The sequence below is a fragment of the Phycodurus eques genome, chromosome 13 (genome assembly GCF_024500275.1).
Source record: "Phycodurus eques isolate BA_2022a chromosome 13, UOR_Pequ_1.1, whole genome shotgun sequence".
Taxonomy (NCBI): Eukaryota; Metazoa; Chordata; class Actinopteri; order Syngnathiformes; family Syngnathidae; genus Phycodurus; species Phycodurus eques.
This window is the reverse complement of record NC_084537.1, coordinates 4,239,851-4,267,265: the sequence shown is the minus strand read 5'-3', so window position 1 is coordinate 4,267,265 and position 27,415 is coordinate 4,239,851. Positions and strand designations below refer to the sequence as shown.

Sequence of the window (27,415 nt, the reverse complement as noted above, 5' to 3'; positions counted from 1 at the left end):
TATGTTTTATGTTCGATCTTATAGTCAGCACTTTGTTACAGCAGCAGTTGTTGTCCAAATGCTCCAAATAAGGTTGAGAAGGATCAATAAAGGCTCCACTTTGTAATCATTTGAACTTTGTGTAAATTATTAAATGGGTCATCGTTTACAGGATTCACACCGCTCGGAGCGGTTTTAAATTGTGTGTGGGGGGGGGGGGAGAATGCTGAATATATTAAGCATGCTTTAAAAAACAAAAAGCTTTTACACTGATTTTTTTTTTTTTTTTTTTTTTTTTTTTTTTATATATATATACTGACATCTCAACCGGAAGCATAATGGTACGTACGTATCTAAGGCTCGGTGAGAACAGCGCTCACCAACTAGTGTCTTCATATTCTTGACGCGCATTTACGGCCAACAACGATAAAAGACGCCACGATGCAGCAGTTGATCTTGGTGCCGCCGCCGCTGCTGCTGTTGCCGCTGTTGCTGCTGGGCTGCACGCTAGTCCGGGAGGCGGCGGTGGAAGCGTCCCGGTCCCCGACCGCCGCGGCCAGAGCTTCGCCCTGCCTGGCCCCGCTGCAGTGGGAGGGGAGGTGGGTCGTGTACGACCACGGTACCGGCAGGAACAACCGGGCCGCGGTGTCCTACGACGGACAGAACCACAGACTGCGGGTTCTGCAGCAGCACAAGAAGCACACGCCGTGTCAGAGGTGCACACACACGCTCAAAATGTATTTTGAAAAACAGCATTTTGGCGCTAATAGTTGGAAAAGATGGAAATTTATGATTTTATTTATGTGTATAGCCCTTTTCACAGAGAGGCGTGCTAGACACCGTTATAGAATACAGTCATACATATTTGATGCCATAGAACGTGTTTATTTTGAGACCTTTTATGTTTTCTTGCAGCAGCTACGTGGCAAGACTCAATTTGCTTGACTTTTTGCCAGCTGAACTTTGGTTTGTTTACACTTTGACTTAATGCCAAAAAAAAAAAAACCTCAACAAGCCTTCTGCTTTTTTAATTGTTTTTTTTAAATGAATAGAATTTGTGGAACAGTGGACGACTGGTTAGCACATCTGCCTCACAGTTCTGGGGCCCAGGGTTCAAATCCCGGCCCCGCCTGTGTGGAGCTTGCATGTTCTACCCGCCGTGCCCGGGTAGGTTTTCTCCGGGTACTCCGGTTTCTTCCCACATCCTAAAAATATGCATGGTAGGTGAATTGAGGACTGATTGTGTGTCGGCGCGAATGGTTGTTGGTTTCTATGTGCCCTGCGATTGGCTGGCGACCACTTCAGGGTGTACCCCGCCTCTCGCCCAAAGTCACCTTGCACAGGCACCTGCACGCCCGCGACCCTCGTGAGGAGAAGCGGTATGGAAAATGGATGGACGCAAGACTTCTACTGCTTCTTTTATTCCATTTTACTTCCAGCAATACCATTTTAATTTTTTTTAATGTTTCCCCCTTCGCTTCTAGAAAAAAATAAACGACAATGACAATTTTCAAAACAAGTTTTGCCCTTTGTTTTTTGTTTTTTTCCCCTGGTGGGATTTTTATTTATTTCTCCCGATACCAAACAAACTTTGAAAAATCGTAATAATAATAATTGAAAGTGGAAATGTGCTCATGAGGTGACTAAGTGTCTTAAGCAACTCCGAAATGAACACATCTCTGCCCTTCATGTTTACAGTCTTGAATATTCAATTGAAGTCTTCCCGTACAAAACAAAATACGAAAGCGATGGTAATCATGGAAAAATATTTGCGCTTTCAAAGCACCTACCTCAGGTCAAAAATTTCCAACGTGCGGATACATGACTATGAATAGAAAACAACAGAACAGAACTTTATTGATCAGTGCAACGTCAAGCTGTTTAGCAGATTTAGCAGCAGTTTATAAAGAGAGAAAAATACTTAATGTACACAAGATGCACACAGTTTCATGTTGTTGTTGTGGCTGCAGGTACTTTGAGTTCATCTACTTGTACGAGAGCATGGTGATGTTCCAGATTGACCAGAAGACTCAAGAATGCGCCAAGGTGGAGCTGAGTGAGGCCTGGGACCCCTTCGACATCCCTGACAACTCCACCTTCGAGGACCAGTACATCATCGGCGGGCCCGGGGACAACGTCGAGGTGCAGGAGTGGTCGGACAGGAAGCCCGCACGCAAACGTGAGCGTGCTAAATTTTTACCAAACATCTACACCGGTGGTGTCCAAAGTCCGATCCGGGGGCCCATTTGCAGCCGGCTGCAGTTTTTTATTTTTTTATTATTGTAACAATAAAACTAAAGTGCAGCCCACATCTCAAGTTTATGAGAAAAAGTTAAAATGTGGACGGACAGCACGTTTTCTTAAGGTTAAAAATAAAAATGACCTCACACATTTAGTTTCAGTTGTTTTAAGATCTAAACTAAAATAAAGAACATTTGCCACAATTTGTTTTACCTTTTAAAATTGTAAATAAACTTCAAATCTTTTTTACTCTATTTTTTGAATGTAAAAAAATTTATTGACAATTTGTGACATGATGATTTGAAATTATAACCAAACGTGAACATTACAAGAGAAGCACACTTAGCAACATTATTATTATTTTTTTTTTAAATTAAAGAAAATTTGGGTGGTACGGTAGTTGAGTGGTTAGCATATCTGCCTCACAATTCTGAGGACCTGGGTTCAAATCCCAGCCTCGCCTGTGTGGAGTTTGCATGTTCTCCCCGAGCCTGCGTGGGTTTTCTCCGACAACTGCCTACTCTACATTTTCATTGGCTAATACCCAGGTCACTCATCAGCTAAAGCCACAGACCTTCAAAGTCACAGATACGACAGTGTAGAAGATGAGGATGGCCACCCCAAGTGGACAAACATAAGACCTGATTTTCACATACATTTTTGTATCAGTATTATGGAAAGCTTTAAAATCAATATAAATGATAAAATAATTATATGGCCGCTACTTCGCTGCTTTTCATCATTCACAGGGGGGTGCTGGAACGTAGCCCCGCAAGAAATGAGAGGCTACCGTATATGTATTTGTGTGTGGCAGATGAGACATGGGTGGGCGTGTACACGCTGCGCGACTGCTACCCGGTTCAGGAGACCTACATCAAGAACAGCAGCGTGACCACTTCTACGCGATTCTTCAACCTGCAGCTGGGCATCAGCGACCCCGACGTCTTCACGCCGCCGCCCGGCTGCCAGGCGGCCAAAGCCCGCAGGATGGCCCAGACGCTCTGCTGAGCCGCTCCTCGGCTGCTCATCACGTCCCGATCAGGCATCGGGAAGCGACAGTGAAACTTTTTTTTTTCTTTTCGCTTTTTAGTTCCTAAAATCCGACCTAAACTAGAGGAGCATAACTTTCGAGTAATTTGTGTCCTAGTTTGAGTTTAGTTTTTGCCTAGTATTCATTCATGTAAACATAATTCAATATGACGATATTGAGCACAATCTTCATATAGTGTGATGATAATAAAGCAGATTATTCATACAAAATCCTTCTCCAGAGTGATGTCTTCTGATTGAAGAAGTGAATTGCCCTCACATTGAATGTAGTGGCATCCAGTCAGTTGTTCGTCAATAGGTGCCCTGACATTGGCCGGCGACCAGTCCAAGGTGTCCCTTTCCTCTCGCCCCAAGTCAGCTGTGATTGGCTGGCTTTGATGAGGGGTTAGGGAATGAGTATATGATTTCAAAAACAGCAAATGAAAGAATTACTGCCTCAAATCAGTACAGTTAAGTTTTTTGTCTGTTTTAAATATATATTTTGATTTACATGTGAGCAAAAAAAAAAAAAAGTGCACTAAAAATGCCCACACAGTGACTGGGAAATAGGGAATGAGTGAATGATTTTGAACGTAGTTGCTGTTACCTGCGTTCCCTACGCCAAGAAGTTTTGTTTCCAAAAGGCTGGTGTAGTATATTTTAATAGTAACGCAATCAGAGTTCCTTTGCACAGAACAAAAGGTTGGAGACCTGTATTCACGCCAACTATCTTTTCTTTGTAATTCTACATCAAAGGACGTTCTTTAACCAGTTATATGTATATTGGGGTTTCCTGCTCCTCCCTGACAGAAACCTGTCTGGGGTTTACAACCGGGGCCAGGTCTTCAAAGAGGACTGTTTTCATTATCGCAGCAAAGGGCCCCAGGGAGGGATTGACCAGAGTAAGAGGCACCGGCAGGCGAGTGCGATTCCAAATATGGTCATGAGGAGCACCATCCTTCCGGGTGCACCCGAGGAGGCACTAAAGCCACTCCCAGGGAAGGAAAGCTTGATAAAACAGAGATCCGGGGGTTTTCGGGGGCTTTTTCGTCGTTCTGGCAATGTAAGCAGCTGTTATGACACTAAGGCTTGTTCAATAAATCGAATTAGCCCAAACGCCAAGTGTCTCGAAGTCTTCATTCATCCCATGCCCGACCGACGTCGGAGTTCTCCCGGGTGACCTCCGACTCGGAACCACAGGCAAAAAAATCCACCACACTGGTGAACCCTGATTTAGGGAATGGTTTAGTTGTATTTAACTTTGCAGGCTACGTTTTATGTACTTGACTAAAAAGTACAGTAAAAATGGTAATAATTATATCAGTCTTAAAATAATCAAGTTGGTTTCATCAACTTATTGAAAATTATATTTCACAATTTAATGTTTTAATGGATGTCAATTTTTTTTTTTATTCATTTATATTTTATATATATAGCCCAAAAGGGTAACGTGGGTCCCCCTTCCCATGGGCTCACCACCTGTGGGAGGGGCCATAGGGGTCGGGTGCAGTGTGAGCTGGGCGGTGGCCGAAGGCGGGGACCTTGGCGATCCGATCCCCGGCTACAGAAGCTGGCTCAAGGGACGTGGAATGTCACCTCTCTGGCAGGGAAGGAGCCCGAGCTGGTGTGTGAGGTCGAGAAGTTCCGACTAGATATAGTGGGACTCGCCTCCACACACAGCTTGGGTTCTGGTACCAGTCCTCTCGAGAGGGGTTGGACTCTCTTCCACTCTGGAGTTGCCCACGGTGGGAGGCGCCGAGCAGGTGTGGGTATACTTATTGCGCTCCGGCTCGACGCCTGAACGTTGGGGTTCACCCCGGTGGACGAGAGAGTTGCCTCCCTCCGCCTTCGGGTGGGGGGACGGGTCCTGACTGTTGTTTGTGCCTATGCACCAAACAGCAGTTCAGAGTACCCACCCTTTTTGGAGTCCTTGGAGGGGGTGCTGGAGAGCGCTCCCGCTGGGGACTCCATCGTTCTGCTGGGGGACTTCAATGCTCACTTGGGCAATGACAGTGAGACCTGGAAGGGCGTGATTGGGAGGAACGGCCCCCCCGATCAGAACCCGAGCGGTGTTCTGTTATTGGACTTCTGTCACGGATTGTCCATAACGAACACCATGTTCAAGCATGAGGGTGTTCCACACGTGCACTTGGCGCCAGGACACCCTAGGTCGCAGTTCGATGATCGACTTTGTGGTCGTGTCATCGGACTTGCGGCCGCATGTCTTGGACACTCGGGTGAAGAGAGGGGCGGAGCTGTCAACTGATCACCACCTGGTGGTGAGTTGGCTCCGATGGTGGGGGAAGATGCCGGTCCGACGTGGCAGGCCCAAACGTATTGTGAGGTTCTGCTGGGAACGTCTGGCGGAATCCCCTGTCAGAAGGAGTTTCAACTCCCACCTCCGACAGAACTTTGCTCATGTTCCGGGGGAGGTGGGGGACACCGAGTCCGAGTGGACCACGTTCTGCGCCTCCATTGCTGAGGCGGGCGACCGGAGCTGTGGCCGTAAGGTGGTCGGTGCCTGTCGTGGCGGCAATCCCCGAACCCGTTGGTGGACACCAACGGTGAGGGATGTCGTCAAGCTGAAGAAGGAGTCCTATTGGGCATTTTTGGCCTGTGGGACTCCTGAGGCAGCTGATGGGTACCGGCTGGCCAAGCGGAATGCAGCTCTGGTGGTCGCTGAAGCAAAAACTTGGCCATGGGAGGAGTTCGGTGAGCCCATGGAGAAAGACTTCCGGACGGCTTCGAGGAAATTCTGGTCCACCATCCGACGTCTCAGGAGAGGAAAGCAGTGCACCACCAACACTGTGTATAGTGGGGATGGGGCGCTGCTGACCTCGACTCGGGACGTTGTGAGTCGGTGGGGAGAATACTTGGAAGACCTCCTCAATTCCACCGACACGCCTTCCCATGAGGAAGCAGAGTGTGGGTTCTCTGAGGCGGGCTCTCCTATCTCTGGGTCTGAGGTCACCGAGGTAGTTAAAAAGCTCCTCGGTGGCAGGGCCCCGGGGGTGGATGAGATTCGCCCGGAGCTCTGGATGTTGTGGGGCTGTCCTGGTTGACACGCCTCTGCAACATCGCGTGGACATCGGGGACAGTGCCTCTGGATTGGCAGACTGGGGTGGTGGTCCCCCTTTTTAAGAAGCGGGACCGGAGGATGTGTTCCAACTACAGGGGGATCACACTGCTCAGCCTCCCTGCTAAGGTCTATTCAGGGGTGCTGGAGAGGAGGGTCCGTCGGGAAGTCGAATCCCAGATTCAGGAGGAGCAGTGTGGTTTTCGTCCTGGCCGTGGAACAGTGGACCAGCTCTACACCCTCGGCAGGGTCCTCGAGGGTGCATGGGAGTTCGCCCAACCATTCTACATGTGTTTTGTGCACTTGGAGAAGGCGTTCGACCGTGTCCCTCGGGGAGTCCTGTGGAGGGTGCTTCTGGAGTATGGGGTACCGAACCCCCTGATACGGGCTGTTCGGTCCCTGTACGACCGGAGTCAGAGTTTGGTCCGCATATCCGGCAGTAAGTCGGACTCGTTCCCGGTGAGGGTTGGACTCCGCCAAGGCTGCCCTTTGTCACCGATTCTGTTCATAACTTTTATGGACAGAATTTCTAGGCGCAGCCGAGGCGTAGAGGGGGTCCGGTTTGGTGGCCTCAGTATTGCATATCTGCTTTTTGCTGATGATGTGGTTCTGATGGCTTCATCAAACCGTGAGCTCCAACTCTCACTGGAGCAGTTCACAGCCGAGTGTGAAACGGCTGGGATGAGAATCAGCACCTTCAAATCTGAGACCATGGTCCTCAGTCGGAAAAGGGTGGCATGCCCTCTCCAGGTCGGGGATGAGATCCTGCCCAAGTGGAGGAGTTCAAGTATCTTGGGGTCTTGTTCACGAGTGAGGGAAGAATGGAACGGGAGATCGACAGACGGATCGGTGCAGCGTCTGCAGTGATGCGGACTTTGTATCGGTCCGTTGTGGTAAAGAAGGAGGTGAAGCTCTGAATTTACCGGTCGATCTTCGTTCCTACCCTCACCTATGGTCACGAGCTGTGGGTCGTGACCGAAAGAACGCGGCCGAAATGAGTTTCCTCCGCAGGGTGTCCGGACTCTCCCTTAGAGATAGGATGAGAAGCTCGGTCATCTGGGAGGATCTCAGAGTAGAGTCGCTGCTCCTTCGCATTGAGAGGAGCCAGATGAGGTGGCTGGGGCATCTATTTCGGATGCCTCCCGGACGCCTCCCTGGTGAGGTGTTCCGGGCACGTCCCAGCGGGAGGAGACCCCGAGGACGACCCAGGAGAGACTACGTCCTTCGGCTGGCCTGGGAACGCCTCGGGATCCCCCTGGAAGAGCTGGATGAAGTGGCTGGGGAGAGGGAAGTCTGGATGTCCCTGCTAAAGCTACTGCCCCCGCGACCCGACCCGGATAAGCGGTAGAAAATGGATGGATGGATATATTTTAAATTATCTATTAAATATATTTATATTTACTTACTTTGGAGGGAAAAAATACCACTAACGCGATAAAATTCCGAATTTTTTTTGGTTCATTTTATTTGATTTACGGATGTACAGTGTTATTTTTTAATTCTATTCGTTGCCGCTCAGACTTTGCAATACCTACTCTATCCACCGAGGGAATGGTTGGCGCCATAAAAGCATAAAACCGACGAAGAAGAGGAAGTTCAAAGGTTATCAGGAAGAGCCCATCATTAGTTGAAAAACACGTTTAGCACTTTATTTCAATAACTTTTGCAATTTCTTTGGTTTTAGCCTGCACAAGACGTAAGTATAAAACCTGCAAACGCGACTGTTGTATGCAACCATGATATAAGTGAAATAATCTTACGTCGATGTTTTTTTTCTTTGACGTCCCAGTGGGGCTCGCTAGTTAGTAAGCTAACAAGCCAGCGAAACGTGTTGTCACATTTAAATGTGACACAAAAACAAATGAAAAAACACTTTTTGAATAATTCAACTGTTTAATAAGCCACTCGTGTTGGTGACTTTTTGGGCAGCTGGTTTGTTATCCACAACGAATCTATTTGGTAATTGCTGACGTTTTTTTGTTGTCACGATGTAAACTATGGACAAGAAAAAAATATTGTTGAAATAGTGTATTTTATATCGTCGCATTGTATTGTCCCTTTTTTTTTTTATTACAAGTGTATAAAGTGTTGATGATTCCACAAGCAACTAACAATATGAATGTTACTACCCTTTCAAGATTAAAAAAAAATCTTTCTTTTACTGCATTAAGATTGTATCTCCAAATGGTAACAAAATAAACATGTGACACAAACATTCACAGTCACTCAACATACATGCCAGTTAACTTCCAGCCAAATCTAAACTCTCATTTGCTGACTCCCATGGCACTCTCCAAAAGTGTAGGACCTGACGATGGCAACCCCAAGTGGATAAAAATAATGCCTGTATGGCTGCACCTCACATGCATATTTTCTATTGGTGTTGTGCATAAGGTTTTAAAATATACATAACCAGAGAGTTGCTATGTAGCTGATTTTTATCTGTTGGGGGTTTTGGAACTTAATCCCTGTGATAAACGAGGGACTACTGTGTTCCAAACTATTTGTGAGTAGGGTATGTTTTACTAATGTTGTGTTCAGGCTGCGATGTCGTCCTACACGTGCATCAGCTGCCGCGTGGTGTTCTCTGACGGCGAGGTGCAGCGTGCCCACTACAAGAGTGACTGGCACCGCTACAACCTAAAGCGCAAGGTCGCCGACATGCCACCCGTCAGCGCCGCCAACTTCCAGGACCGCGTCCTGTTGCAGCGCACAGCTGCCGAGCGCCACCCGAGCGGCGTTGGCGAAGTCTGCGCCGTCTGCAACAAAAAGTTCTGTAGCGCCAACGCCTTCCGCAACCACCTGCAGTCACAGCGCCACCAGCAGTCCGAACGCCACGCCCTGCAGGCCGCTCGGCAACAGGTGGATAAGCTGAACCAAAAGAACCTGGAGAAAGGGCTCAGCAGCAAAGACAAAGAGGACAGAGACGCCAGGAACGAGGCTCTGCGGCAGGCCTTCAAGGAACAGTGCCGGACAGGCCAGAAGGAGGTGCCGGTGAGGAGCAAGGCGCAGAAGGCGGAAAAACCTCCGCGACTCGTGTGGCTGGAGGAGCAGGCCAAGCGGAGAGAGCGGGAGGAAGGGGCTACTGCTGAGGAAGGTAAATTGTTTAAAAATTTTAAACAATACAGTGAAAACCCGCTATATCGCGGCACGTTGTATATCGCGAAAATCTAGGCAAAGGTCTTTTTTTTTTTTTTTTTTTTTCAATTATACAGTACAGTATACATTTGCAGTTTCTGGAAAACAAAATTGGCCGATTGTAGCCCCTTCAAAATAGTTGTAGTCGGCTGGAGTAATGTTTGACACCTTGTCGGTCACACTTGGCTGTTCTTTTTCGGACACGATGGATTGCATTCACGAAAACGAAACCGAAAACCTTTTTTAACAATAAAAATACGTGACAGTTTTTCTTTAAAATGTATGTTTTTTTAGAATATGTATGATTTTTTTTTTTTTTTTTTTTTTTTCCTGAAAATATATAACCTTTTTTTCCTCTAAAGTATTCAATATTTTCTCATCAAAAATGACGTTTCTCAGAAATCTAAAACGTTTTTTAAACTTGCATAGATTTTTGTTGAAAATGTATGCCTTTTTTCTAATACAACTTGTTTTAACCAAACTAAAAAAAATATATATATATTAAACATTTCAATCAAATAAAATAGATTGAATTAGATCGAAAATGAGAATTTACAGAACTTGTGTGTGTTGTTATCCCTACAGAGGAGTGGGAGGACGTGGACGAAGATGATGATGATGACGATGAGGACATGGAGGAGGAGGATGAAGATGAGCCCACAGAGGCAAAGGAAGGAGACCCAACTGCTTCGTCCGACCCGCAGCAGCCCGCCATCGCCATCCTGGCTGGTTCGATTCCCGTCACCGACTGTCTGTTCTGCTCGCATCATTCCAAGTCGCTGCTGCGGAACGTCGCCCACATGACGCACGTTCACAGCTTCTTCATCCCGGATCTTCAGTACCTGGTGGACCTCAGGGGTCTGGTGCGCTACCTCGGTAAGTCTCAATGCCACCCATGTAGGAATTTACCCAAATGAGCACCAATTGAAAGAGATGGGCGGTGGTAAACGGTGGTCGAGCTTTTTTGCCTTTGCCAGTGATTCTCGAAGTGTGGTATGTGGGCTCCCTCTAGTGGTATGTGAAAGAATCACTGTCCAAGTCCAGTTTAGTTTATGTTCAATACATTTGCTTTTAATCTTTAAGTACTCTTTTGTTTTTAAACATTTATTTAGGTACAGTTTTTATTTAAGTTTGACCAGAAATATTTTTTTTACATTTGAATCCTTATTTTAATACAGCGCTTTAGCATGTGGTAACGACCCAATTAAACAGACTTTAACGATTTCAACCGTTTTGTCACACATTGCTTAAATTCAATGGACATTGTGCTGCTCCTTCTGGTGTGCGTGCCACATTGTGACAATCTCAGCCCCTTAGTACAGCACTAATATTGTTTTTTTTTTGCAGAGGATAAAGAATATGCAACTGTGAACTTTGTGCTTTTGTGGCGTACAGACGTGACGAGGATTTTAAATGTGCTGTGTTGTTCTTACTGGCCACTCATGTGCCTGAGTCGCATCTACAACATTTGCACAATCGACATTGTCCCAGATTATCGCACTTTAAACTGCATATATTTCTTGAAGTCTCTGCGCCCTTTGCACATTGGTCATTGCACCGGACTATTGTTCTATTAGTCATTTCATACTGCTCTAATTGCGACAGAACGCTGCATCTTTTTGCACAATTGTCAAAACAAAATAATGTAGCGGCATTACCACATTACTGGTAACCTTTTATTTCTCAGTTATTTTTTATGTCTTTGTCCCAAAAGTATTCTCTAGCAGTTGACTGTCTCGTGTCGTAGGTTAGTGGCTCCAACTACCGGAGACAAATTCCTTGTGTTTTTGACATGCTTGGCAAATAAAGATGATTCTGATTCTGACTCTTAGGCGAGAAGGTGGGCGCGGGGAACGTGTGCCTGTGGTGCAATGAGAAGGGGCGCTCTTTTTACTCCACGGAAGCCGTGCAGGGTCACATGACAGACAAAAGTCACTGCAAGCTCTACACAGACGGGGACGCCGCGCTTGAGTTCGCAGACTTCTACGACTTCAGGTAACCGCGGTGACCGGTCGTGACGACCTATTGGCGGGATCTTCTGTCGTCAACGGGAAGTGAACGGTTCTGTTCGAAAGTGGGGGTTCAGACAAAAACAATAAAAAAACATCAGCGAATAAAAGGATGAGCTCCTAAAAACAGTTCAATCTTATTTGACTGCATGAAAAAATTCCCTTTGTTGTGTTTAGGGAGTCTGGAATGAGGGAAGGATTCAGATTTGATTGTTGTTGTTGTTGTTTGGTTAACAGGAGCAGCTACCCAGAAAGAGGGGCTGATGACATGGACGACGAGGAGCTTCCTGACGACAAGAACTTTCAATATGACGACGAGACAATGGAGCTCACACTTCCGTCAGGTGAGTGTCATGGAGGATGAGGATATGGCCTTAAAATAAAATGGTTTTTTTTCCCCCCACAAAAATACAGCTTCTTTTTATTATTATTTATATTGTAGATGTTTACTGCTTTAAAGTTAAAAAAAAAAATAAAAAAAAAAGCTGTCAAACTACATAGATCCAAGAGTTGACATTACAGGGGGCCGATCATGTAATTTTCAGCTGATTGAGGTAGAGTAAAAAAAATATCGAATTTTTTTTCCCCCTCCATTTGTAAATTGTTTTTTAGTTTTGAGTTTATTTAATACTGGATATTTACATTTGTTTGGATTGTTGTTCGTTGCTTCACCAATGTAATTCTATTAAAAACATATATATTGGTTTACTTTGTTTGAATCACTGCTCCAGTAGAATTATAGCTGTATGAAAGGTATCATGTTTGGGTACTTTTATTCAAAAAAAAAAGAAAACAATTGAGACAATTTGGAAGGTCCGCTTTTTTCTTTCTTCTTCTTAATGCATTGCCGAGAGACTTGGTATCAGCAGACACTCGTGGTATTTGTCAAGTGACTCGGACTCAGGTGCAAAACTTAGTGTAATCATTGTACATGAACTACAGAAGCCATATTGAACAATAAACTCCTTGATAAAATCGATTTATTGGCAGCCTTACTTTACAACAATCCTTGCGTCACTTTATTTCTGTTCAGGCTCCAGGATCGGCCATCGGTCCCTCATGCGGTACTACAAGCAGCGCTTTGGAAACGAGAGGGCGCTGGTCCTGAGCCACAACAGGAACGCGGTGGGACGCGTGTTGCGTCAATACAAAGCGCTTGGATGGGCCGGCGACGCAGGTATGCAACAAACTCACAATCTACTCAACCCCCATTTATTGCTGTAGTTAAAGTCTGCCATCTAGAGAGTCTGTCATGCTCAATTCTCGTATGTCCAAATATGGTCAATGTCCTATTTTTTTCACAAATGAATACTATTGGGGGGAGCATGGTGGACGACTGGTACGCACATCCGCCTCACCGTTCTAAGGCTCCAGCATGACCGCGACCCGAGTGAGGATAAGCGGGACAGAAAATCAATGAATGAGTACGATTGGTCTGTCCCCGTGTCGTCTGTTGTTATTTTTTACACAATAACTAGGGTTGGGCATTGAGAACCGGGACTAACTTTCCGGTTCTGCCGGAATCGTTCTAATTAAAAAATTTCAGTTCCCAATTTCGATGCCTCCAATTCGCCCACCCTGAAGAAGTAGTGGCGAAAACCAACGAAAAAGCGCTGCAAACGAACGACGCAAACTTGTGCCCAACGGTGGCGGCGAACAAAAGTGTGTCTTAACTTTGTGAAAATGAATTCGGCTAAGTGCAACACTTTGAATAAGAATATATTGTGCAAAAGAGGCTTTCACAATGTGTAGCGTCTGACGCGCTCCGAGCCTCAGCCTGCACCGTGCGGAGCTTCAGTGAAGTCAACTCTCAGTCAACTGGGTGAGTGAAACAACAAAATAAGTCTATGCCAACATTGAGACTAAAAAGCTTGGTTGCACTTTTGCACTGAAGGTTTTTAGCCTTTATTTTAGTCTTCAAACCAACGTAAGCGCAGATGACAGGGGGAGAAAAGCTTAACATTGAGCTAAAACTTCACTGCAGCAACGTTACATCACAATGAATTGGGACCAAATTCACATAAACGTTGTCTCACAGTATCACAAACACTAACCTTGCGCCTCATCGGTGAAGATCAGGAAAGGAAGCAGCATTTGGTACCATCAATTAAATGTATTAATATTATTATTATTATTATTTTTTTTTAAAGACACTGGTGCCACGTGAAGTTACTACTCGTGTAAAAATGCTGAGTTCCGGTGCGTACCCTTCAAAATAAAAGGCTACAAGCTTAAAAAGTCAAGTTAAAACTTGCACACACAAACAATTTGACGAAACGGTCCCAAATAACTATTTGAACAATGCTATATTTAACTTTTAGCTGAAACATTAATTAATGGCTATTAAGGCAATTGGGTTAGTTTCACACACATTGCCTTTTAGTTCATAGGTTTGTTATTGATACTGGTTATAAAGATCCCCGAGTCAAATGTTCATTTTCGTCTATGCTGCTAAGAAAATGAATGATCATAATTTGGACACCCTTTATTTAAACCATGCAAACCGGACTGTTGTTTGTGCTTGTGCACCAAACAGCAGTTCAGAGAACCCACCTGTTTTGGAGTCCTTGGAGGGGGTGCTGGGGAGTGCTCCCGGCGGGGACTCTGTTGTTCTGCTGGGGGACTTCAATGCTCACATGGGCAATGACAGTGAGACCTGGAAGGGCGTGATTGGGAGGAACGCCCCCTTCCCCCGATCAGAACCCGAGTTCTGTTCTGTTATTGGACTTCTGTGCTCACCGCGGTTTGCCTATAACGAACACCATGTTCAAGCATAAGGGTCTCCACACGTGGCACTTGGCACCAGGACACCCTAGGTCGCAGTTCGATGGTCGACTTTGAGGTGGAGTCATCGGACTTGCGGCCACATGTCTTGGACGCTCGGGTGAAGAGAGGGGCGGAGTTGTCAAATGATCACCACCTGGGGGTGAGTTGGCTCCGATGGTGGGGGAAGATGGCGGTCCGACCTGGCAGTGGCAAACGTATCGTGAGGGTCCGCTGGCGGAATCCCCTGTCAGAAGGCGTTTCAACTCCCACCTCCGACAGAACTTTGCTCATGTTCCGGGGGGGGGGGCGGGGGGGCGGCGGACATCGAGTCCGAGTGGACCACGTTCCGCGTCTCTATTGCCGAGGCGGCCGACCGGAGCTGTGGCCGTAAGGTGGTCTGTGCCTGTCATGGCAGCAACCCCCGAACCCGTTGGTGGATGCCAACGGTGAGAGATGCAGTCCAGCTGAAGGAGGAGTCCTATTGGGCATTTTTGGCCTGTGGGACTCCTGAGGCAGCTGAAGGGTACCGGCTTGACCAAGCGGAATGTAGCTTTGGTGGTCGTTGAAGCAAAAACTCTGGCATGGGAGGAGTTAGGTGAGGCAAATGGAGAAAGACTTCCGGACGGCTTCGAGGAAATTCTGGTCCACCATCCGGCGTCTCAGGAGGGGGAAGCAGTGCACCATCAACACTGTATAGTGGGGGTGGGGCGCTGCTGACCTCGACTGGGGACGTTGTGAGTCGGTGCGGAGAATACTTGGAAGACCTTCTCAACTCCACCGACACGCCTTCCCATGAGGAAGCAGAGTCTGGGGTCTCTCAGGCGGGCTCTCTTAGCTCTGGGGTTGAGGTCACCGAGGTGGTTAAAAAGCTCCTCGGTGGCAAGGCCCCGGGGGTGGATGAGATTCGCCCGGAGTTCCTGAAGGCTCTGTGGGGCTGTCCTGGTTGACACGCCTCTGCAACATCGTGTGGCCATCGGGGACAGTGCCTCTGGATTGGCAAACTGAGGTGGTGGTCCCCCTTTTTAAGAAGGGGGACCGTAGGGTGTGTTCCAATTACAGGGGCATCAGACTCCTCAGCCTCCTTGGAAAGGTCTAGTTTGAGAAATTCAGATGACCTCATTTCAGGCACAACAGCAACAATAGAAACATTTCTTTTGTAGTATTACCCGTCGCAAACACATTTCAACTTATTACACACTAAAATTATTAAAAGACAATTGTTAAAGTATTTATTAGCGCTTTTTGTTGCTCTCTGACTGTCAAGAAATGGAAAACAATCATATAACATCACTTTAAGGTCATGAAAGGAGGACTCTTGCGCTCACAATTTCAAGCTGTTAATTTGTCACTTCCTGTTGAGGTTCACTGTAAAAACGAAAATAATTAAACATCCATCCATTCTCCGAGCCGCTTATCCTCACCCGGGTAGCGGTTGTGCTGGCGCCCAAGCCCAGCTGGCTGGGTGAGAGGCGGGGTACACCCTGAACTGTCCATCCATCTTCTGTACCGCTTCTCCTCGCTAGGGTCGCGGGTCACCCTGAACTGGTCGCCAGCCAATCGCAGGGCACATATAGACAAACAACTACTCACAGTCACACCTATGGGAAATGTTGTCTTCAAATAACCAACCATGCATGTTTTTGGGACATGGGAGGTACCTGGAGAAAACCCACCCAGGCACGGGGAGAACATGCAAACTCCACACTGGGAGGTGGGATTTGAACCAGGGTCCTCAGAACTTTGAGGCAATCGTTTCATCTCTCAAAAGTTTACTAACTTAATGCTAATATCTAATGTGAAATGCCATAGATGGGCTGTCGGAATTTGTTGAAAGTAAATGTTACGGTAATTCTAACTCTAAAAACAATTTCGATGTTTAGAGTTACTGTTGAGGCGTATTTTTTTCCCCCCAAAACTGTTTGGTGGGATTCGGAATTGTTTGACCTTACGAGTGAGTTTTCAGTGTGTTTCTTCTCAAGGAAGTGGAATTTTTCCTGATTGGATATGTTGAATGTGGGTTGACCCTGAAAAAGCGAGCAATCTTTGCTGTGTTTTCTCGTAGGCCTCGGTAGCGTGCATCGTGCTCATCGTGACATGCAGTACGTGCAGATGATGAAGTCCAAGTGGATGCTGAAGATGGGATTGAGTCACAACGCCACCAAGCAGAAACACTTCCGCCCACAAGTCATCTTCTGAGGATGGCCAAAAACACCAGGCTTGAACTTGAAACTGTTTGGAGCCACAGAAGCAATCAAGTGTAGAAATTGACCGCTTTCATGTTATTCGATGACCTAAACTTAGTACAGTGCCGCCTTGAGATACAAGTGACCCGACCGAGTCATACATTCTTCATCGTCTGCGAAGGACGACTAATAATATTGCAACTTACTGAGAAGCTATGACTTCTCCATGTCTGTCTTCTACTGCCCCCAGCTGGCCAATGTGGGCACACCAGAAGGAACAGCACCATGTCCATTGAATTGAAGCAAAAAGTGTGACAAAAACGGTTTAATTCTTTACATTCTTTTAAATTGTAATTACTGTATGTTTTTGTAAAGTACAATATTTAGTGTGTGTGTCCCCCCCTCATACATTACAATTTTTGTTTTTTTTGGGGGAGGCTGGAATGGATTGGCATTTCCATTGATTTCAGTGGGGAAGTTTTTGAGTTAAGAGTGTGGTCACGCAAATCAATTAACTTGTATCTCAAGGCGTCACTATTTTTTTTCATTAGGGAACAAAAATATTTTTACTGTAGCATTACGGGGGGGGGGGCGGGGGGGGGGGTCCAATTTGCGACGTTTCCGACTACTCCAAAAGTTTGACTTTGATTGATTTGATTTCGGGGTGATCAAAAGAAAAATTCTCACTTTTCACTGCTGCAAGATAACGTCAACACACTACTTTTATATTAATAAAATAATAATCGTCTCATCAAACTATGTAATCTGCCTGACATTTGATTATTCTCATTTTGATGGCTAGTTTTGTCCGTCAGTTGGACACCTGTAGACTGGACGTACAAATTAAGGTTATGTCATACACCAGCTAGACCCTGGAATAATAATAATAATGACGCAGTAAATGTGTTGTCTGGATGATTGTCCTAATAAAAGCTGGTAATGCAACAGAAATGATGAATATCTTTTTTTTTTTTTTTTTTTTCTCTCCTCTTTCTCTTTAGCTCCTTAGGGTAAGGGTGAGCTTTGGGTGAGGAATTTGGGGTGCACCCAGGAGTGGTCACCAGTGCACAATTTCGTCATGGTTTTGGAATTTAAAAAGAAAAACACAACTCAAAAAACATGTATACAGTATATAAAATATAGAATAACAACGACTTAATAAGTACCTATCGCACATATAAAATACTGTTACGTTCAGATATTTTTTTGTATGCTGAAACTGCGGACCGGAATCTGTTTAACTTTGAAAGGTGGCTTCCGGTGTGCGGCCCTTGACATAGAAGGACAATCGAACGGGATACCGTTTTCTTTCCTTTGCTGTGAAAGTCCGACATTTTTCACGGTCGGAAAAAAGCAAAACTACAAAGAGCATTTTTATTTACTTGACGGGAAACAGGATTTTGGAAAGGCGAAAGATTTTAAACGTGAGTTTTATTTTGTGTCCTAGCATACTTTACCACACAACACGTTAAAGTGCTTTTGTTGAATACGATATTAAATACAAATAAACAAATCTATCGACTGTTATAAAGTTAAAGACGTTTATGTTTCGATAAATACATTTATTTAATATATGCATAATGTACGTAAACATGACTTAATGGTGCAAATATGTGAGGCACGCAGCTAAAAATAACCTCCGCGTCAAAAAAATATTTGTCTGCAGACATTTTACATTCAAATCTAATGTTTAATCTGAACAATTTTAAAAGAACGTTAGGTGTAAAAAAATAAAATAAAATAATGTTAACTATCTTTTTACTTTGTGTTTGTCCGTTTCTGGTGACGCGTTTGGTTCCTGCATCAGCAGCTCGTCGCAAAGCATTCTGGGAAACTCCCGATGCGGTGGAGAGAGAGAAAAAAGTAACGTTTTTCAAACATAAACAGGAAGTGAAAATAAAACCGAGCTGCATCGTTTTGGTGACGTTGAAATATACATATATATATATATATATATATATATATATATATATATATATATATATATATATATATATATATATATATATATATATATATATATATAACTAAAAGATATTTAAAAAAAATAAAATAAAATATATATATATATATACATATTTTGAGTTTTGTCACATGATCACTGAACTAACCCTAGAACGGAGGGAGTGGAGAGCTTTGAGGAAGACGACAACGTTACACAAAGACCTTTGCCCAGTTAAAACCGAACGCCTGTTTCCCATCTGCTCGCGTATTTTGGATCGCGTGGCCTGGTCCGCGACAACTTTTACCTTCAGCATCAAGTCATCCGCGTGACACTCGTTTTCAGGAAATGAACACACTTAAGGGAAACAGTTCCCTTCCGTTTGTTTACTTTGTGATATGAAAAACCTGATTGCCCTATGCTTGTTTTTCCTTTTGGTTACCGCGACCGGTCACTCGTACAGCAGACGGCAGCAGCATGTGAACACTCCCTGATTGGACGCTCCATCATCCTTTCATTTTGTCACCTCATTCATCCCGACTGAAGTCAGACAAGGAAGGACGACGGGGCAACAGAAGTTCTTCCTGGAGTGAGATGTCGCTCTTCTTCTCTGGCGCGGTGACCAGTACGTCAATCCTTTGTTCTCCTCTTGTTGCTTGTCCTTGTCACTAGCTAGGCGGTGCTAAATGAACCTAACGCTGGTTTCCTGTACAGGTTCACCAATAAAACGACGCCTGAGGTCCAGCTCTGCTCACCAGAGGTAACATCACAAGCTTGAATTTTGTGCGGTTTTCACATGACCGATGTCCACATGACTCATGTCCTCTTCCTGTTTTACTACCAAATGACCTTTGTCCACTACGTTTCCACAATGGTCGGGAATCAATAGCTCGCGAGCCACATGTGGCTCTTTTGAGGGCTGCATATGGCTCGCAGATACATTTTAGCTGACGATTATTGACACGGTAAATAAGGAATAATTGTTGTGTGGTCAAGAAGTAAACTTCCCTCCTTTTGATCAAATAGGTAGAAGATGCCGAAGAGAGAGAAATATGAGGGGTACCGTACATTTAAACCCATCCTAAGTTGTCATTGCATTCTACATCAGGAGGCACTTTGTGCTCAAATGTTGGGCGAGGAGCTTGGTGAGGTGATGTCTCTCTGGTCATTCGGGTCAGACTTGAGTGAAGAAGTTTAGTCACTGAATGAGGATTTGGAAAGACGTGTGCAACTTGTGCAAGCAGAGCTGGCTAGTAAACAAGTAGACAGAAATGGAAAAAAACGTCAACCCCCCCCCCCCCCAGACGAGCTAATTGTCAAAACTTGGAACGCGCTTCCTGGCACAGACCACACACTTCAGCGTGTATTGTGTTTTAATACCACATGATGTTGCACTTCCTGTTTTGTGATCACATGACTGTGATCCTGGTGTCCCTATCAGCCTGGACGTGTCCCTGCTGTCTCCCGACTCCTCGTACGTGTGCTACTCATCTTCCCCAGCGTGGGCGCCCGTGGGGTCCCCGTTGGCGGGCGACGGGCATTCCATCTGCTGTCGCCGCTCGCCCCGCCTCCTCACTAATGGTTACTATGCCGTGACCGACGACAGCTTCCTGTGGGATGAGGACGGCAACGTGTCACTGACGCCTTGCGCCGCCAGCGTGTCCTACAAGGAGAACGTTTTCAGGTTGGAATGCGTCATTTAGCTTTCAGCATGGTACCGCGCTAACGTCACACTGTTGTCACGCTAACGTCATGTAATGTTGGGTGGGTGGGTTGATAGATGGGTGAGTAGGTCATTCAGTCGGTGAGGGGCCGGATCAGTTGGTCAGACAGTCTGTGGGTGGGGTGCCTGGTTGGTCAGTGGGTCAGTCGGGGGCGTGCTCCAATTGGTGTGTCAGTAAGTTGGTCGTTTGGTGAATTAGTCGGTCGGTGGATTGGTTGTTTGGTAGCTTCATCAATGGGTGGCTAGGTCATGAGGTCGATTTGTGAGTGAGAGGCTGGATCAGTTGGTGGGACACTCGTTAGGTGGGGTCCCCGGTAGGTGAGTCAGCAGAACCCTTGTTTGGGGGCACGGTCCAATCGGTGTGTCGGTTGGTTGCTCAGTTGGTTTGTTGATTGGTAGTTTGATCACTTGTGAGTTGGTGTGGTGGGTAAGTAGGTAATTTGGTTGTGTCCGTGGGTGGGTTCTTTGGTCAGTTGATTGGTCGGTCAGTTGGTTGGTGGGTGGGTGGGTGGGTACGTCGATTGGTATGTGTGGGAGGCCCGGCGATCGGTCAGTTGATCGGTGAGCGGGTGGGTCGTTCAGTTGGTTGGGTCTGTCGGTGTGTAAGTGAATTTTTGTTGGTTCGACCGGTCTGCGTTTCTAGTTGGTCAATCGGTGGGTAGAGGGCTTGGTCAGTCGGAGAGTCTATGGGTGGGTTGTTCGATCGATCAGTGGGTGGAGGGCCTGGCCAGTCAGTGGGAGGGTTTGTCAGTTGGTGGATGGGTCATTTGATTGGTCGGTCATTTGGTTAGGTGAACGGTAGGTTGTTCAGTGGTTGGGTCATTCGATCGGGCGTTGAGTCGGTAAATTGGTGGGTGCAGGGCCTGGTAAATCCGTGAATTGGTGGCTGGGTCATTTGATCGGTTGATCAGTTGTTTAGGTGATTGGTGGGTCAGTTGGTGAGTTGTCTGATCAGTGGTTTGGCGGAGGACCTGGTCAGTTGGTGGGTGGGTTGTTGGATCGGTCGTTCAATTGGTTAGTTAATCGGGTCAGTCCATCGGTCGGTGTACGTAACTGATCGTCCGGGTAATTAAAGTGCATCGTTACGTCTCAAGAGTGTTCCGGAGGCGCAGACGTAAAGCCGGCAGGTCCCTGGCTCACTTGCTGAGCGACGTGACTGAGAGCTGCCAGACCTGGCTGGACAGCAGGGTCTTCGGTGGGGTGTTCCGGACGGCCAAGGACCTGGACCGGGACCCAGAGAGAGACCAGGAGAACCAGGATCCGCACTTGGACCAGGACCAGGACTGGGTCCGGGAGGAAGGATTCACTTCGCTGGAAGAACCGAGCTGGTGCGGTTTGGGCCAATCTCAAGCGGACAACGGCTGCAGTTTCTTCACTTACGGTGAACCCCGATTCAAACCCAAGCCTTCATAACTGTGAGGCAGATGTGCTGTCCATATGTATCTTGTTTTGAATACACTGTATGTATTTATATGATTTGATGATTTTCTTGTGTCAGATCCCAGCGAAGTGGCCCCCCCTCCTGACAAAGAGACCCCGCCCCCCAAGCAGATAATCCAGAAGGAGATCTGCTCAGAAATCTGTCAATCGAGTGAGTGCTTCACCCAGTCGCTGGGGGGACTCTCAGAGGTCCCTCCTCCCTCCGCCTTCTACGCCAACACCTGCCATCAGCCCAACGCGCCTCAATGCACAGGTCATTTTCTATTCATTATTATCATCATTTACTTTTAGTTTGACTTCTGCTGTTGTTTTAATTTCCTGATGTTATTATTGCGGCTTTTGTTTTTTTAAATTTTGATTACACAGTCATTTTAATTTGGTTTTCGGTTTTATCTTTGTATTGTCTCTCTAAAGTAAATGTTTTGTGTTTTTTATTTTACCTTTACTACATTTGTTTTTAGTTTACTGTTACTTTTGTTTTTTACTTGTATTTTTTATTTCATCTTTACTTTTCTTAATTTTACTTTTGTTTTTCTTTTCTTTTTATTTCTTTATGACAACTTTTACTGATATTGTTAAACGTCAAACGTTTTAATGTTACTTTTAATTTAGTTTTATGTTAGTAGTTTTGCTGTTATTTTGATGCCATTATTATTATATTTTAGTTTTATTATCACCAAATTAATTATACTTAGTTATTTTAATTAATTTTATTATTACTTTTGTTTTTAGTTTATTATAATTTTATTGCTATTGTTTTGTTTTTACTTTTGTTTCATCACTTATTAATTTGACTTGTTTTCCTTTTATTGCCACTACTTATATAAATATTTGAACTTCAAAAGAAATGACATTTACTTTTGTTTTAATTTTTACTTTATTCAGTTGAATTTATTTTGTATTCATTATTTTGTTAAGCTTAGTTTTTCATGATGTGCTTCTTTATTATTTTGATATTTGTGCTATTTTGTGTGTTTTAGGCGTAACGCCGATGACTCTCCTTGTCTTGGTCTTTGCCGTCTTTGTCTTCCTGACGCTCTGCTCGGGGTAAACTGCTGGTGTTATTCCCAACTTCTGAACATGTTACGTAACTGCACTTATATCGTGTCGTGACGATATCGTCGTACCTCAGTTATTTCGTGCGGAGTGCGGCGGGAGTGGCGGCGGCGGCTTGCACGATCACGGCGACATGCGTGTGTGAGTGTTACATGGTGACTTGTAATTAACACTTCACGTACCCTGTGTTGTTTAACTGCAAAAATCAAATGTCGTTCACACGCTGCAGGTGCGAGCAGGTCGACTGCGATGCAAGGGTGGAGGAGGCGTGCCAAGACGGAGGTGAGGAGCCACTTGTACACATTGAATTCGCCTCTAAAGTGAATTTAGAGTTTTGTCCAAAGTAAAAAAAAAATTAGTAATAATAAATAAATAAAATAAAATAAAGAGGAAAAACGGGATAAAGGGGGAAAAAGGGATCTTGACTCTCCTGTAAATCACAGGTGTCAAACTGGTGGCCCGGGGGCCAGATCCGGTCTGCCACATCATTTTATGTGGCCCGCGAAAGCAAATCAAAATTGCTCATTGTGTTTCTGGTGCAATACCATTGACATATTTCCAAGCATTTTTTTGTTACCAATCCCCCCTTTGAAAAGAAATGTAGTAGTTGAAAAACATGTTTTCATAGGCGGGTATTCATCAATGTGTTGTGTATACTGTATGTAATTAGAATATATGTGGTAATCTTTCATTTATATGGGTTCACAGTCGCAGCGGCCCTCCGAGGGAAGTCATAACTACGATGTGGCCCGTGACAAAAATGAGTTTTACACCCCTGCTGTAAATCATCAATTTAAAAAAAAAAAAAAAAAAAAAAAAGCATGAAAGTAAAAACGTAATAACATATTTTTTAAGTAACAAGTGTTACAAAGTAAAAAATAAAGCAAAGTAAAAAACTAAATCCAAGTAAAAAAAAAAAAAGAAAGTAAGAAAACATTAAAAGTAAAATTAAGTTAAAAAAAAAAAAAGTATCTGAATTTAAAACAATCAATTTACTAAAACAATTTAAAAAATGTTAGGGTATTTAAAAGTGGAAAGTAAAATGTGAGAAAATGTAAAAAAGTAATTAAGTAAAAAAAAAAGTACAGATGTAAAAAAAAATGGTAAGTCGAAAGTATTTTTTTAAAGTAACTAATTACTAAACCTATTACTGAAAGCGATTGTAAAAAGTAATGAAATGTAAAACAAAAAGTAATCAGTAGTAAAAACAGATTACAAAAATGTAAAGTTTTCAAAAGTTGAACGCAAATAAAAAGTAAGAAAACAAAGTAAAAGGAAGGAGTGTATAAAAAATGGATTACTGGAAACAATCAATTGTAATTTAAAAAAAAAAAAAAAAAAGTTAAGTTGAAAGTATTTTTTAAAAGTAACTGATCACCAAAAGGAATCGTATTGTTTGAAGTAAAAAAGTCAGAAAACATTAAATAAACAATAATAATAAAACATTAATTAGAATTTGGCAAGGTTGTTAAAACCCCTATCTCACTGGCCTGGAGACTAGTTGGTGAGCTAATGGCAACGATGGCAGAAACGTCTCCATGATGTCTCCTGGAGACTAGCCGGGTCGCGATGATATCGAATGTTTGATTTCATTTTCATTTCAGTCTCGGCGACATCTCCGCCAGTAATATAGGCCTTTAACTGTTTACTGTAGTGTGTCAAGGACTTTAAACAAACTAATCTATGACTAAATGTAATTTCGAGAATGTAAATAAAAACATTTATTTATTTCTTTTTTCTCCCCAACTTTCAGGACATCACTTCACGCAACGAGTGACCTGCCGGGACCGGAACCACACACACGCACACACACACACACACGTTATCTTTTTTTATTATTTACACGACCTTATTATATAGAATAATCTTTAGTGTTGTCACAGCTTGACGATGAGCGTCTAAACAAATCCACTCTGACACTTAACGTGCCAAATGACAACGGACAATCCAGAGGAAACGCTCGTTTCTTCCCTGCATTGTACTCTTAGTTGCCGTAGCGACTAAGGATGCCGACAATTATCATCGCCAAGGCGACTAAACGTGTACTTTCAAATTAAATTCAGTGAGGCTCGTTGACTGAATATACACGCACACGAAAAAACCTCTGAGGCACTCACCAAAAAAGGTTTCAGACAGAAGAAAAGAGCTTTTTTTCCTTCTGTGTTTGAGGCGTTTTTGTTTTAGTATGAAAGTTTTGGCTGAATAAGAGAACTTCCTTTGGTGCGTGTATGAGAGGATTTTTTTTTTGTTGTGTATGAGGTTTTTGGGCATGTCATTATTTTTGGTGTGTGTAAGAGGTTTATTGGTATGTGAGAGGTTTGTGAGTTTTTTGGGCTTGTGTGAGTGTTTTAGGTCAGATTTTTTTAGGTGTGTGTGTGAGAGAGGATTGTAGGTGAGTTTTTGGTTTGTGTGATGACTGTATTGGCAAGTGTGAGTTTTTTGTGTAAGATCTTTTTAGGTGCGTGAGAAGTCGTTTAGGTGTGAATGAGGTTGTGTGAAAATGAATTATTTTTTGGTATGTGTGTATGTGTTTTTTTTTTTTTTTTTTGTGGGTGTGTATGCATGTGCGTGACGTTTTTGGTGAGTGTGAGAGGATTTTAGGTTTTGTGTGGGTTCTCCGGGGTGAGCGGGAGGTTTTTATGAGCGGGAGTTTTTTTTTTTTTTTTTTTTAAGGCATGTGTGAGGCAAATGTTGTTTTTGGCCTATTTGGGACCCCATGCTCATACACACATGCAGTTTATTTTAAAAGCACTTAATGTACTTATTAACCTTTAGTATAATGTCTCTTTACCTTTGATTGGTCAGGTATTGATCAATGTTAGAGCCTATTTGCATATTTTAATAACAAGAAGAGTCACATTTATTTATTTATTTTGTTTGCTAAAACCTTTTGCATTTCAGCATGGAGGAAATGTCACTAAATGTCTCATGCTCTCTTGCTATTCAAGATGTAAATATTTATATCAGACAATTCAAAATAAGTATTAAGGTACATGTAGTGACATGTTTTCAGCACTTTTGTTGATTTTATATTTTTATAGACATACAATAAAACTTGTCTATAGATACAAATTGTTTGTCTTTAATATTTTTTGTTTGACTATGTGCTCTGACATGGCCTGGCGACCAGTTCATTGTCTAGTTGTACCTTGACATTTGTGTGCTGGAGCCTATCCCAGGTAAAAGACAGGCTAAACATTTGGGTGCTTATTAAATCATTTAAGCAGACCAATGAAATGACATCCTTGGGAAAGGGTTCGGCCTGCACTAATTAAAGAGAGATGAAAGCGACCTAACCGTGGTCCCATACAAATCAACAAAACCAAGAGCGAGGGAGCTAGCCGTGGACATGAAGGGAAGGGTATCGACAGCCCATCCATCTGGGGAGGCCTGTCAGACTCTTCTCGAAAGATTCCGGCTCCATCCATCCACAGTAAGACAAATCGTTTACAAATTGACGATCTTCAACATCATGACAGCAACTCTGCCAAAATTGGAAGCCCATCAAAACTATCGCCTCTCGACACCAGACAAAACAAAAAAACTTGACATTTCATAGGGTTTTTTTTTTTCCAGAGACGATACACCAGAGTTATGGAACAATAAAAACACATTATAAAGGGAAGGACTAAACTTTATGAATGTGAATAAGTAATTTTGCCCACTCATCAGCTTACCTGAATCAGGTGAAACGCTGTGAAAGCAGCAATTGGCTCCTGTCTCGACCTCTACAATGAGCTCTCTCCAATGGAAACCTACTGCTACTTCCAAAACCACATGTATGTAATAGAAGCATATAACAGCGACACTTTTCTGCAACATTGTTATGTTCAGTATTTCTAAACAATAGATTTGTATGATTCTTTCTTGTATTATCATATTTCCATGAAAGGGTTCCATGAAAACAAAGTGCAACATAAATGTAACTCGAGAGTTAAATAAGACACACATTCAACAAACTACGGGTAATTTAACCGCACATTAATCATGTTACGTTTATCTCGACGGTTCAAGAATATAAATATTAATGTATTTATTACGGCAACAGTTCAACATTTCATGGTGCAATGCATGCTGGGAGCCAAGCAGCTTCCGCTACAAAATACTGCCAACAGGTTGTAAGAGGCACCACAAGCTCCTAAGAGAAGGGTTCACATACCTTTGCACACGTACAATTATGTTTTGGGGGAAAAAACGTTTGTTGGATTAAATAATGAAAATATATTTGTGTGTCTAGTATTTTGAAGGTATGCTTGACAATTTGGGATTTGGATGTATATTTAGAAAGGTTGAATGCTTTTTAAATTTTTTTTTATTTAATTTAATTTTTTTTTTTTTTTTTACAAAGATTGACCATGTCAGGAAGGTTCAAACTTTCAAGCAGCACTGTATAAACAACCCTTCACACCTAAGGAAATTTAGAGTCTTCAATTTACATGCCATGCATGTTCTTGGAATGTGGGAGGAATCCAGAGTAGCCGGAGAAAACCCACTCAGGGATGGGGAGAACATGCTCACAGGTAGAATTTTAACAAAGGTAGGCCAGAGCACGGATTTAAACTTGAAGAATTGGTAGGCGGACGTGCAAACCAGTCACCCACGGTGCCCCTTTGTTAGTCTGCTTAATTAGTAATAAGAAATTGGTGTACAGAAGGATGTAAAGTGTTTTGCTCTGTGACATGAAATAAAAACACAGGCTAAAAGTGACTTTTTTTAATTGAGGTTGAACTGGTGAATGTCAACATTCAGTTGTCGGAGTGACGCAGCGGGATCCAGTTCAGCGTCATGTTCAATTGATGTTGGCAAGCGGATGGGTCACTGGGCGGAAGAGGT

The 27,415-nt window shown here is 43.9% G+C and overlaps 3 protein-coding genes across 4 annotated transcripts; all 3 read left to right on the top strand.

Annotated features, from left to right (window-relative positions):
* Window positions 1-322: 322 nt before the first annotated feature.
* epdr1 (ependymin related 1) lies at window positions 323-4,324 on the top strand. Its single transcript, XM_061695276.1, has 3 exons — window positions 323-695; window positions 1,950-2,158; window positions 3,035-4,324. Exons 1-3 carry the CDS (start codon window positions 421-423, stop codon window positions 3,226-3,228), a joined length of 678 nt encoding a protein of 225 aa, XP_061551260.1. The 5' UTR covers window positions 323-420; the 3' UTR covers window positions 3,229-4,324.
* Window positions 4,325-7,915: 3,591 nt separating this feature from the next.
* On the top strand, window positions 7,916-17,372 carry znf622 (zinc finger protein 622). The gene is made up of 7 exons (XM_061693503.1): window positions 7,916-8,021; window positions 8,867-9,422; window positions 10,049-10,339; window positions 11,296-11,458; window positions 11,710-11,816; window positions 12,506-12,649; window positions 16,301-17,372. The coding sequence occupies exons 2-7, from the start codon at window positions 8,873-8,875 to the stop codon at window positions 16,432-16,434; spliced, it is 1,389 nt and encodes a 462-aa protein (XP_061549487.1). The 5' UTR covers window positions 7,916-8,021; window positions 8,867-8,872; the 3' UTR covers window positions 16,435-17,372.
* Window positions 17,373-17,677: 305 nt separating this feature from the next.
* Window positions 17,678-25,654, top strand: tmem71 (transmembrane protein 71). 2 transcript variants are annotated; one of them, XM_061693505.1, is made up of 10 exons: window positions 17,678-17,845; window positions 18,830-18,988; window positions 19,078-19,123; window positions 19,805-20,047; window positions 21,181-21,467; window positions 21,585-21,779; window positions 22,507-22,573; window positions 22,659-22,723; window positions 22,812-22,864; window positions 24,336-25,654. In XM_061693505.1, exons 2-10 carry the CDS (start codon window positions 18,958-18,960, stop codon window positions 24,357-24,359), a joined length of 1,011 nt encoding a protein of 336 aa, XP_061549489.1. In that variant the 5' UTR covers window positions 17,678-17,845; window positions 18,830-18,957; the 3' UTR covers window positions 24,360-25,654. The 2 variants fall into 2 exon arrangements, with proteins under 2 accessions (XP_061549489.1, XP_061549488.1); XM_061693504.1 differs by having other exon boundaries at window positions 18,827-18,988.
* The last annotated feature ends 1,761 nt before the right edge of the window (window positions 25,655-27,415 follow it).

What these genes read in the sequence shown, in the direction of transcription:
- epdr1 (XM_061695276.1), top strand. Translation starts at nt 421, where the DNA reads ATGCAGCAGTTGATCTTGGTGCCGCCGCCGCTGCTGCTGTTGCCGCTG. An exon ending in AAGCACACGCCGTGTCAGAG is followed by an intron (nt 696 to 1,949) that starts GTGCACACACAC and finishes TTGTGGCTGCAG; the next exon opens with GTACTTTGAGTTCATCTACT. An exon ending in CAGGAAGCCCGCACGCAAAC is followed by an intron (nt 2,159 to 3,034) that starts GTGAGCGTGCTA and finishes TGTGTGTGGCAG; the next exon opens with ATGAGACATGGGTGGGCGTG.
- znf622 (XM_061693503.1), top strand. Translation starts at nt 8,873, where the DNA reads ATGTCGTCCTACACGTGCATCAGCTGCCGCGTGGTGTTCTCTGACGGC. An exon ending in AGGGGCTACTGCTGAGGAAG is followed by an intron (nt 9,423 to 10,048) that starts GTAAATTGTTTA and finishes TTATCCCTACAG; the next exon opens with AGGAGTGGGAGGACGTGGAC. An exon ending in GGAGCTCACACTTCCGTCAG is followed by an intron (nt 11,817 to 12,505) that starts GTGAGTGTCATG and finishes ATTTCTGTTCAG; the next exon opens with GCTCCAGGATCGGCCATCGG.
- tmem71 (XM_061693505.1), top strand. Translation starts at nt 18,958, where the DNA reads ATGTCGCTCTTCTTCTCTGGCGCGGTGACCA. An exon ending in TCCAGCTCTGCTCACCAGAG is followed by an intron (nt 19,124 to 19,804) that starts GTAACATCACAA and finishes TGTCCCTATCAG; the next exon opens with CCTGGACGTGTCCCTGCTGT. An exon ending in TTCCTGACGCTCTGCTCGGG is followed by an intron (nt 22,574 to 22,658) that starts GTAAACTGCTGG and finishes GTCGTACCTCAG; the next exon opens with TTATTTCGTGCGGAGTGCGG.